Raw genomic sequence first — 12,105 nt, 5'->3', positions numbered from 1 at the left:
CTCTCCTTGTGTGACATATTTACTGAATAGTATGCTATCTTCTTCACCTAGTCTACTGGACTTGCACCAATCCAACCACAGGCTCCCCTCTTGAAAAAGTTAGGTGGATCCCGGCAATGGAACCACTGAAATCAGCCTCAACAACGTAAAGGGTGGTAGGATCCACGTAAAAATAGCAAATACAGTAAATAGACAAGTAAATTTGCTACCACACCACAAATCACAGGGGAGCTAGAGTGCTCGTACTCAGAAACAAAGACACCGATTGGCCCCAAATGCTGGCGCCCCTTGCGGTATTTATTTAACATTCATTTGAAGCCAAGAGGCTGATTACAAAGGTCTCTGGGAAGCTGCTCCACAGGCAAACCAACGCCCCCAGACTTCCCGTCCAGCCCACCCTGTAATTCCCTGCTCAACTTCAAACGGTGAGCGGCATCCAATCACTAGACAATCCCGTATCCTCAACCAACCAAAGCATGCAACAGAGACCCCAATAGCATCCACTGTCTGAACCACTCCTGCAATCGCACAACCAAGTGCCCAACCAGCCAAACATGGCTGAATAACTGCAAGACAAAGCCCTCACAACAGCTGAACTCTGGTGCAATCAAACAACCAAAACACTTCCCAGTGGGTTACCTCAATCTATAGCCTCCCTGGCCATTGCCCAACAAGATAAATCAACCCTTCACGAGGAAAGAAACCCAAACGCAATAACTAGCCAGCAACCAATCAAGGAATGGCAAAAGCAGGCCGTGGTTGCTTTAAAGTTTCAAAGACCTCCATAAGTATATGGACATTATGCAAAGAACAACATTAGACTTATATTCTCACTGGAAAACGGGATGTCCCAACACGGGGTTGTACAAATTTATTCTTACAATAAGAATGGTGATGTGAAAAATGGAGAATAGTTTTTTATTTTATAATTAATTTATGGATATCAATAATTTAATTTCTAAATCTCTATTTTCACTATCTTAATTTGAAGACATTCTTCATATTTGAAGCTTACATATATTTTTAACATACACATGCCACATATGACCTCCAAAACATGTAACACTTTCACAAATTCTTGCTCGACTACAAAATACAGGAGTGCTCGAGATAGACACAAGTACTACTGGTTGACTGCCTCGTGTCCAAATATGCAATTAAATGCAAGTTAAGTACTACTGGTTGACTGCCTCGTGTCCAAATATGCAATTAAATGCAAGTTACCCCCTGGGAAGTAGCAAACCAAGAGACTGAGTACCTTGCATGTACCTGAAAACAAACTTCATAGTCCTTTGGTGTACATTTAGGCATTGTCACTGCAGAGTATTAGAAATATAAATCTCTGAGGCAATGGCCAATGTAATAAGGGTTAAGGACACTTTTTCCTTATATAGGGTTTTCTCCCCCTAACCACAGTTAGTGGTTGAGTTAGTCACCACATTTGTGTTGACCTTGGTTAAGGTCCATTCTAGGGTTTTTTCAAAAATGACTACCCTAGTGTAATCTCTCATGGTGTATTGCTGAATTCTCAATACAGCTTGCTCCCGCTTGTGTTCTCAAACTCTCGCTCTATTTTCAACACGGACAAGCGAATCCAAGGAGCAAGTGAACTTGGAACTCGTAACAAGTGAATCCAGAGCAAGTGAACCCAAAACCTGGAACAAATGGTCTTGGAACCCAGACGCCAGGACAAGTCAAATCATTATATTTGACATCCACACACATTGCAAATAAACAATAAGTTGAAGTAACAAACAATAACGCCAAAGACATACTGCATGTGAAGCTCAATCAGCAAAGTGTGAAACCAATTGCTGTCAGCAAAGTCATAAAACCAATTGAAAAGTTGCAGGAACACAAGCTTCACAATTTCGTCACTTGCTCGATCAGAAGTGTTTCAATGTTGGAGAGAGAGGTTTACCAACAACAAAAGCTGAAAGTACCTGTGGCTTCTTGTCAGCAGGCCACACAAGAGATTCCAGTCGTAAGGCTGTGTATAGCCCACCAAAACCTCCTCCTAAGACGCATATCCTCGGCTTCTAATGCAAAACAACAAAGAAAGCAGTTAAGGATGACGTATATGTCATGATATGATTCATACTCGAGCAAGAAGATAAAATTCCAGGCTTTAATAAGCACAATTCCACATTGAAACCTTTAAAGCGTGGGAGGGGCATCAAAAAAGCATAAGACATTGTAAAGCTTCTCACATGTAGATATGTGATATATACTCAGGAATGCATCCATTAACGACAATGCATAAGTGCAACACATATCATTATATTTGAATTCTGTGTGCAATGCTACTAACACTTATATCAAAATACTGTTTGGATCTCTTAATAAATCACTTCAAATCTACACCGTCTAAATAGAACTGTCGATTTTGCCGATTAGACAATAACTTTTTCTCATTCAGCTACTCCATGCATTACTAGTATCAAATGCGATAAGCGCTTTCTTACCAGGCCCCATATGAAACTTGCAATCCTTCTATGGGTGAGTCAAAATATGCATCAGAGATGATTGATTGAAAGAACTATGCACTGGTCTGGCCTTCTCCCGCTTCTCCCCATTTGGTATTAAAGAGTAAACAAAATCATCAATGTTATATAGGAGATCTAAGGTGTAACTTTACTAACTCAGCATCCATGCCACAATGCACATATCTTAGCAAGGATGTTGAAACCAGCAAGCCCTCCATTTTTAATCAATGCCCGCACCCTCTTTAGAAGCTGACTCAAACAGCAGTAATAGAGCAAGCCTCTGAAACTATTCTGAGCATACATTAGGAATCCTTCACTTTACCATGAAAAAACCTGTAATTATCTGATACCTTAGGCCTTCACTCTCCCTTAGTATAATCTCACCAGATGGCAGAAATCTGCTGACCACTAAAGTCATGATCCCATGGCGTTGTAACAAATACAAGCCTTCCATCTAAAACGCCTCTCTTTTCAATCACATTAACATGGCGCTGTCAAGCTATGCTTGTTGCTCTATACGTCAAAAGGATTTGATTTTAAAACTTATGTAGGTCTTTTGGATTCATTTGCAACCGAAGTCTTCCTTATCTCTATGCAGCCTGGAAGTTTCATAAAAATCCTAAGAAACCTAGATTCATTGCAGCGGCTTCTACGACTTCTCTAACGGATGTCTCAAAGTGGTTGAGTTATTGCTTCAAGGCATTTTACTAACTGTCCATGAACTTTGGAGAAACTTATTGAGAGAAGCTGATGTTCCAATAGATTTAAGTTGGATTTTGAATGATTCGGTGGGTTGTACCAATCATAAAGTTTTTTAACTCCTCTTGGAGTGTTAGAAGAGAAGTGTACTCCAATCTTGCTTGAAACATTTGATTTTACTAACACTCTAAACTAAGATAGACTTGGAAGATTTAAAGTCACGAATAGGAAAGCTTGTTTCACAAATTTTCAACTATAGATATGAAAAAGATAGATGCAAAGTTTTAAGAGTTGAAAAATCAGCCTTGCATTTTGATTTTTGTTGGATGAAATAAAAAAAGCAAGACTTGGATTTGAAAAATAAAAGGTGCACAAAAGTAGTAGCTGTTGAATATGTCCTTTGTTGGTTTAACTTCCTTCTACATAATTTGCTCATAACTCTAGGAGACTCTTTATTTCAACAAAGCATTGGTATTCCAATGGGCACTAATTGTGCTGTTTTCTTAGCAAACTTCTACTTTTTTACTTATGAATTCGAGTTTATGGAGTGTTTGATCTCTTGTGAGACTTGTCCAATTGCTCTTCATAAACTAAGTCATGTTAGGAGATTCATAGATGACTTAACTGTCCCAGACATTCCAAACTTTAAAGATTATATGTACAAAGATCCAAACTCTTTTGGTGGAGGAATTTATCCTCCAGAGTTTTGTGAACTTACTTGTGCAGCTAGTGGAAGCTTTTTTTTTTTAAGAAAAAGTGATATATTCCATTCAAAACGAATCATACAACAGGTAGGAGAGAAAGTACTCTATCCCTAGCCTCAACAATGTGGCAAAAAAGCCATGGTGGTGGTCTAAAATGCCACGACATCCCAAAAGGGGTCAAATGAAAAAATAATGAGCAGTTTCATGTCCTCAAGAAGGATAAAAGTCTCCCACGAGCTACCAAAGAGGTGCCTGTACACCGCTCCCACTGACTCCTGAGAGTGAAGATAATCTCCGCCCAAATGGAAGCGAGAGTGTCAGCCTCCGTGCATAAATGGCCCCCAAGGACAAAAGAACATCGCGAACACCATATCCGCCATAGGGTAATGCTGGAAATCACCTCCCAAGCTGACCCTGCAGGTGAAGTAGGCATGGAATCCTGAGCTGGTACAGGTACCAAAAGTAAATCCTGCGGCTCCATGATGCTGACATCTGTGGGACCCCGTCTCTTGCGATGCTGCATGAAGAAACCGTGGTCTCTTGGCTCTGACTCAAAGAGAGCAAAGGCTCCAGATCCTCTCCCCCAAAGGGCAGCGCCCCATGTCATCAGAAAGGACTCGGATGTAACATATGAGAACAACCTGAAGATACCTGTCCATACCACTCTAGAGCTAGGGCAGCTCCATAAACAATGCTTACTAGATTCCTCTGCAAGCTGACAACGCATACACAAGGAGGGTCTACCCATCTGCTAAAGCCAAGTACCCACAGGTATACCCCTATGTATAGTGAGCCAAAGAAAGTAGGAGACTTTCCTGGCTCTACTGATGCCCCAAAAGTGAGTCCAATAGCTCAGCAAGAGCTCTGCAGTAAGTCCCTGTGCGTGCCAATGCTGTGAGGCAGATGGTAGGTGATGAGAGTCTCTCTGTTGAAGCTTGTAACCTACCCTTGTCGAGTACTGGAAAAAAGGAAGAGGAGGAACGCCTGCCACCGGAGCAGGCCACGCCCACTCACCTGGGTCCCAGTCGAGCTCCGCATGAGGTCGACCCTGAAAATTCCAAAGTCTCCATCTAGGATCCTCTGCAATGGTCAACCTGGAAGGATCTGTGGCCTATTCCTTACCCAGGCAACCAATGACCCTGACTCTCTGCCAAAGGAGCTCCTGTCGATCTAGGGGCTGAGTGGGATACAATCTGTGAGAGGAGTACGTCTCAAAATAAGTAAACGGTGCCGGTCCTAAACGAACTCCAATGCATAGCCCAGCCTCACTAAAACAACCTGACCAAGTAGAGATGGGATGAACATAGGCTGGATCTGTAAGCATATCCCTCCACTCCTGAGGAATAGCTCTCATGATCAGTAATCTGGTGGCAGCAATCTGTCCAAGTGGCCCGTGTCTATCTCTGATCTCCTCCTCTGACATCTCCACACCTCCCCTGAACCAATCTCCGACTGTCACAACCCCCTGAGCATGCCATCTGGCCAAGGGAGTCCTAAGTTCTGTACCAGGGGAAGATCCCTGATACCCAACCAGGGGGTTATGATAGAGTGGCTGTCGGGCAATTTCCTCTCTGGAGGAGGGAACTACTCTGATGAGGTGTTGTCGAAAATGATCCCATATCTGAATAAGCCTTTTCACAAATGGTGAGGAAGGCTGAGAATGCTGGTCCGTCAGAAAGATCCAACTGACTCTACCTGTGACCTGCTGCTCTGGGGGTGCACTTGTGAATCCCATGCAGTAGGAACTCCTTCCACGGCTGATCTCTTGGAGTCAAATCTCTAACAAGAAGTTTAACTAAAAGGGCTCTGCTCTGCATCTGGATCAAGAACCCCAAGTCCTCCCTACGAGAAGGGTAAAGTGATAGTATCCCATGAAACCCTGGCCCTAGTGTCCTCAGAACCGTCGCCACCACTCCACAGGAAGTTCCGGAGCAATCTCCTCACCTGATGGATCGAGTCAGCATGAAAGCACCAACATGACGCAACGTACCACATACTCGCTAGTAGAACCTGGTTGAGTACCAGCGCTCTTCCGGCCAAAGAAAATCTAGCCGTGCTCCAGTAGGCTAGCTTTCTCCGGATACTCTCAAGAACTGGGGCAGATTGTTGCGTCGGGGACACCTCAATGCCAATCTGGAAGCCTAGATATCTCGTGGAGGTGCCTCTGGGAATCCATACAAAGCCTCTGTCTCCTCCCCATGCTGGGGTATCCTGCTGAGCTCCTGTCCAGATGCCTTTTGATTTGTTCCAATTGACAAGTCCCCTTGAGGCTAGGCAGAACTTGTCAATTGAATCGGCAGCAGTAGCGAGACTATAAGCATCTCCTCTGACTGTCAGTGCCGTGTCGTCCGCAAACTCAGTGTCCAGAAGCTCCTGCTCCTGCCGGATAGGCAGATGGAGGCCCAAAGTGCCATGACTGGTAGCCTGCATAAAGTATCCCATAGCCTCCGCTACGAAAAGGAAAAGGTAAGGTGCAAGCGGGCATCCCTGTCGTACCGATCTGGATAGCTCAAAAGCCGGTCCTCTGCCTCCACAGACCACCATCCTGCTAGAAGAGTGGGAGTAAAGTGAGGAGACCCAAGAAATCCATCTATCACTGAAGCCTAGCCTCCTCATAGTGCCCTCCAAGAAACCCCAGTCCACCCTATCATAAGCCTTCTCAAAATCGAGAAGAAGAACTGCAATCTCCTACTAACTCTCCTTCGCCCAGTGAGTGGCCTCCCAAAAAGTGAAGATGTTATCCAAGATACTCCGATCTTGGACAAATCCTGTCTGAGTAGCTCTGATGATATCTGGCAGCATAGGCTTTAGGCGAAGAGCCAAGGTCTTCGCTAGGATCTTGTAGGCTGTTCCTAGAAGTGTAATGGGTCTCCAATTACGTAGAACTGTCTTGTCTCCTCCTTTCGGGATGAGACAAATCATACCTGTGCATAATGTCTCGCCCAAAGATCCTGTATCGAGAGCCTCTAAAAAGGCAGAGAGTAGATGAGGCCCAATCGTATCCCAAAGAGCTCTAAAAAGAAGTGGCGACAAACCGTCCTCCCCCAGGCATCTGTCTCTGGGCAGCTCATGTAACGCGTCCGTGATCTCCAGGAGTGATAGTGGGCTATCCAAAACATGACTCATCCTGTCTGAGACCATCAGGGGGACATGGCTCCAAATCTCCTCTCTGGCTTTGATCATCTCCTCGGTGACTGGATCGGCGGTGTAAAGAGTGGAATAGAAATCAGAAGTGATCTCAACAAGACGGTGAGGGTCCGTCTGAAGAGACCCGGCCTCATCCACAAGTCTACGAAGACTGTCCGAAGAGTATCTATGACCCACTGCCCTGAAGAACTCTCTAGAGCATCTATCCCCCTTCTGAATCCAGAAAGTCTGCTGGGAGTAAAACCTGAACTCGGCCCTCCTGCCCTGAATCTCCTCTAGTCTCTCCTGAGCCTCCGAAAGCTGCCCTCTGATGAAAAGAGAATGAGGAAAACTCTGAATCAATCTCTGAAGTCTGGATACCTCCGCTCTTGCATTCCGATCTCTGATTCTAAGCTTTTCCTTCTCCTCTTTTGCCCTCAACTGGCAGGCCATGCTGACTCTAGCTAAAGCCCCCTCTACCCACATCAACCAGCCCTGATCAACAGAAGTGTCCACTGACAACCAAGTCTCTCTCAACCGTTCCACGAACTCTGTATCCTGAAAAACAAAGTCCGGAACTCTCACAGAGCCTGTGCTCTCCAATCGAGAGGTAGGAAGAATCTGTAATAGGACTGGAGCATGGTCACATAAAACATAACCCGGGTGGATCTCAATCTGTCCTCTGGCCTGACCCCATTGGCCAATATAAAATCTGTCAAGTCCGACCAAAGAAAGAGAGCCATGGAAAACCCCAAACCAAGAGAACTGAAGACCGTCATCCAAGTGACAAAAGTCGTCCAATCGAGCTGCATCATGAAGTCTAGCATGCAAAACAAAACTATCCCACTCCACTCTCTCCCTATCAGAAAGGCCACCCTCTGTCTGACCCGACTTGTCTTCAGCGAATTCAACCATGTTGAAATCACCTCCAACAATCCAGGTGTCTGCCTGAGGAAGGGACTCTCTGAGCTGTCTCCAAAAAGCACGTCTGTGGGCTGGATCCGTGGGAGCATACACATTGAGAACACCAACTGCTGTGCTCTCAATATGAAGAATAACATAGCATGCTCTGCTCTCCACTAGTGTACCCTCTTGGGTGATCTCTGAGGCCCACCTAGCTGAAACTGAAATGCAAACTCCTCCCCTCGTGCCATCCGCTGGGCTCCAATATGTCCGGCTCTGTCCTCTGAGTAAGGATCTGCATCTGTCAATCCTGTCCTGGGAGAGCTTATGCTCCTGGATAAGCACAATGTCTGGAGGGGACCCTGAGGAAATAAACCGAAGGGAGTCCCTAAGCAACTACAATCTAGGAACTCCCAATCTACGACCATCTGCATCTGAGGTAAATCTGCGGCCGTTCAATCCTCACATTCCAAGAAATGATGGACAACCTAGACATCGGATGGAAGTGAGGGTGTGCCAGTGGCAACCGCACAAAACTCTCTCTCTGACGGCGCAATCCAAAGTCGGTCTCTGATCAAACTCCAAATCTGCCCCAACTCATGTAAAATGGCTCCATCCAAGGGAATAGTACTCTGGCGCGAACCGAGGAGCTGAAAGTTAAACCAACCAGCACTCCTGGGCAAATCAAACGAACCGAGGAAGCTTTTGTAGTTTCTTGAACCTTAGCGTTACTCAATCTTCCTTAGGTTTAGAAATTGATATCTATGATAAACAACAACAACCTAAGTATGTTATGTTGAATGTCATACGAATGCCTCACATTGACTCAAACATCTCTAATATGACTGAATATGGAGTGATTACTTCCCATTCTATAGGTTCTCTCGTCTTTGCAAAAGTAATGAAGAAACTCCGCTCTGTCCTTCGTTGTAGTCATTGTATCTTCGGAATTTCGGCTTTGGGTATGTTTAGGATCCTTGATCGTAGAATCAAAATCCAAATTGGGGAGCTTCATAGCCCATTCTCTTTTTAATTCTTAGATTTGTTCTATTTTTGGAACTCTTGTACTCTTAGTACCTGTTTAGTTTAGCTCTGCTGTGTGTGTATATTTTTTCCCCCATTTCTTTTATATATATATATACTTATTTACTTATTTATTTTTATTATTATAAATTTAAATAAACAAATAAAAACCCAACTAATTACAAAATAATGATAATAACTGTTTCCTGATAGGTGAGAAAAATTGAGTGTATAAGATCTAAGCAAGGCACTCTATTGTCTCACGCAAGCTCAGAGGATGAATGAAACCCTACTTTTGAAACCATTTAAGATATGGAATGGTAATATAGGTTTCAACTTCAGTTATGAAGAAAAACGGATAGTATTTTTTATGCAATACACAAAACATGCGCTCTCAACAGAATTTGCATACTTTGGGATATTTTACACTAATTTTGGCATTCAAATAAAAAAATGACAGCAAATAGCATGAGAATTATAGTGGGCGCTACATATTTTTCTAATTTTTTGTTTTGCAGAGTAGGTGACAAATGGCACTCTTTTTTTTTCCATTCATTGAGATATTTGGAGTAGCATTATGCACCCCATCACAAGGTAAAATTTTGTGATAATAAAGACAAGCAAGAGCTCACCCCACATGCTCAACAGCCTTTCCCTGCTGTGCATAGAAGCAGCTCAAGCAAACCAATAAAATTAGCAACTAAAACCTTTGATTCTTTCTGTTTTTGTCAAAAAACCAATGTAACAAAAATCAGCAGCATGTGAAAGTATGTCCTATTGGTATGATTTATTATACATATAAATAACCCTAAAGCATGACAGAAATATTCTGCAGCAAGATATACAAACAAAGAAACATGCATGCAGGCATATACACACTGCAGAAGCAGATTGCAACATCAATTAGATCTCAATATCAAATCTTTACTTCGAGATAGCATATTTGAGCACAGAAAAAATCCAAACCTTTGCATCATCCCAAACATATGGCTTCAGAGAAGGCTCTTCTACATTCGACGAGCTTTCATTTTGCACTTGTTCTCCCTCAGTAGCAGAAGCAAAAACTAAAAACCAGTTTTTGGTGTGTGACCGCAATCCTTTGATGCATTCTCTTCTCTTTGGCGAAGAGTTTGCTGCTGATAAGAAACCATGGCTCTTGCAAAGATCGTTTGCTGCTTTGATCGTACAAAAGGAGCATTCATGTATGCAAGACAAGTGCACTTGGTAACTGTGCATTCCGCTGAATATTTTTGTGACCAACACTTGATCATGTTTACTGCACGATCCTGAAGAAACAAGCAACCAAGGTTACTCTCTCTCTCTCTCTCTCTCTCTCTCTCTCTCTCTCCAGCCGCCAGCACTCTATCTCTGACTTCATGCCCTCACTACCTCGTCCCCCTTGATGCTCTGATGATGATGATGAGGATGTTAGTGTTGTTTAGACGATCATCATCTGGACATGACTATGTAGCACTCAGCACTTATAGCTGCATTGAAGTGGATGCTCATTTAGTAGCTTTACCCACACAGCTTGTTGCATCAGGTTCTTTTCCACAGTCTCATAGACCCATCAGTCTTTCGAAGACTTTAATAAACTCTCTCTCTTATCACACGCCTACGGACACTGGGATTTGATCAGGAGATCATCTGGGCAGTCATGGCACTGTATGAGAGAGTCTCAGGCCGAGTTCGTATAGGCGCAGGTTGGACAGATGAGATCCTGAGTACCATAGGGGTCAAACAAGGTTGTCCCTTATCACCGACCCTGTTTGGCCTCTACATCGATGAGCTTGAGACTTTCATGGGGACGTTCGGAGGGACCGGTTGCTCACTTAACGGGATCATCATCAGGATTCTTCTGCAGATGACGTGGTACTCTTGTTGTCCACACCCGAGGGGCTCCAGCGACAGCTGGATGCACTGCAGGCTTTTTGCTTATCCCATGATTTGGAGGTCAACCTTGGCAAGACCAAGGTCATGATCTTTAACACCTCTCGAGCAAACATGCAACGGAAACAGTTTACTTTTACTTTGGGTGGGTCACCAGTTGAGATCATATCCTCATACACTTACTTGGGGGTCATCTTCTCCGGCCCGATCTTCATGATGAGACCGGCGATGCAGGCCAGACTGAGCAGGGGATACGCCTCACTGGCTCGGCTAGAGAGACAGTGCTTTCACTCCCACTTCCAGGACCCTCGGACCAAGGCTCTTCTCTTCGAGTCCTTGGTCCGACCAGCCGGTATGTATGGTAGCCCTTGTTGGGGGCCTGACATGTCAGAGGTAGAGTAGACACGGGTGGAGCGCTTGTAGATCCTCATGCTCTCACGGATGATCCGGGGGAAACCGTCTGTACCACATTACATCATTCAGGCCGAGTTTGGTGCTTCTCCACTCCAACTCGATGCAGCCTTTCAGACCATCACATATCTTAACTGGGTTAGATCATATGGGGACTGCACATCAGGGAGACGAAGGTTGCCGTGGTTGGCTCTCGATTCCTCCATGAGGTTGGCAGCAGAGGGAGACGAGCGATGCTGGTATGCACGGACTCACAGATGGTTTGTGAGACTAGGGTTCCACATCGATAGGATACCTCCTTTTCAGTACAGTTTAGATCCCCCTCCGGTACTCCCACCCACCATCCCGATTGGGCCACATACCAACCAGGTCATTCGAGAGGATCTCCTGCAGCTACACACCTTTAGGACCTGGTTGGAGCCGAGGGAGCTTCCAGTGAAGCTGAGTTTCTACAGAGATTACTGTCTTCGCATTTCGGAGGAGGGATTCATCACACCACCGGGGTACACTGAGCTTCATATGCCTCACTCACTATGGATCTCCATCGGACAATTTCGGGTATCATCACACCGCCTCCACATAGAGAGCGGCAAAGCAGAGGGGATTCCTAGGGAGCATCGCTTATGCATACTGTGCGACTGTCAGGAGGTTGAGTCGGAGGAGCATTTTATTTTCAGGTGCCCAGTGTACTACGAGATCCAAGGTCGCTACCACTGCCTCTTCAGAGATGGCTCCGGGCTCCTTTCGAGATTCCTCGCCTACCCAGATCAGAGATGCCTCGCGGCCTTCATTCACGAGGGAATCCGACATAGAGAGTACTTACTCAGGCGACGGGGCTTGGTCACATCATCAGACACCTCTCA

At 44.8% G+C, this 12,105-nt stretch overlaps 2 protein-coding genes across 2 annotated transcripts in view; one reads left to right on the top strand and one right to left on the bottom strand.

The window, feature by feature from the left end:
* The window catches only part of NDC1 (NAD(P)H dehydrogenase C1), a 73,756-nt gene that overhangs the window by 41,113 nt on the left and 20,538 nt on the right, over positions 1-12,105 (bottom strand). Inside the window, exons 2-3 of the mRNA XM_087383652.1 lie at positions 9,908-10,227; positions 1,944-2,039 (exon numbers count right to left, since the gene is read on the bottom strand). Of these exons, the coding sequence (XP_087239778.1) occupies positions 1,944-2,039; positions 9,908-10,227 (416 nt within the window). The remainder of the gene's footprint in view (positions 1-1,943; positions 2,040-9,907; positions 10,228-12,105) is intronic.
* Positions 3,245-8,951, top strand: LOC147894996 (uncharacterized). The gene is made up of 2 exons (XM_087384213.1): positions 3,245-3,900; positions 8,600-8,951. Exons 1-2 carry the CDS (start codon positions 3,665-3,667, stop codon positions 8,949-8,951), a joined length of 588 nt encoding a protein of 195 aa, XP_087240339.1. The 5' UTR covers positions 3,245-3,664.

This window comes from Dipteris shenzhenensis, chromosome 13 (assembly GCF_047967505.1).
Source record: "Dipteris shenzhenensis isolate YYH24624 ecotype China chromosome 13, Dip_SZ_1.0, whole genome shotgun sequence".
In the NCBI taxonomy this organism is placed as follows: domain Eukaryota; kingdom Viridiplantae; phylum Streptophyta; class Polypodiopsida; order Gleicheniales; family Dipteridaceae; genus Dipteris; species Dipteris shenzhenensis.
Note: the sequence above shows the minus strand (reverse complement) of the source record. Positions and strands in the feature narration are given on the sequence as shown.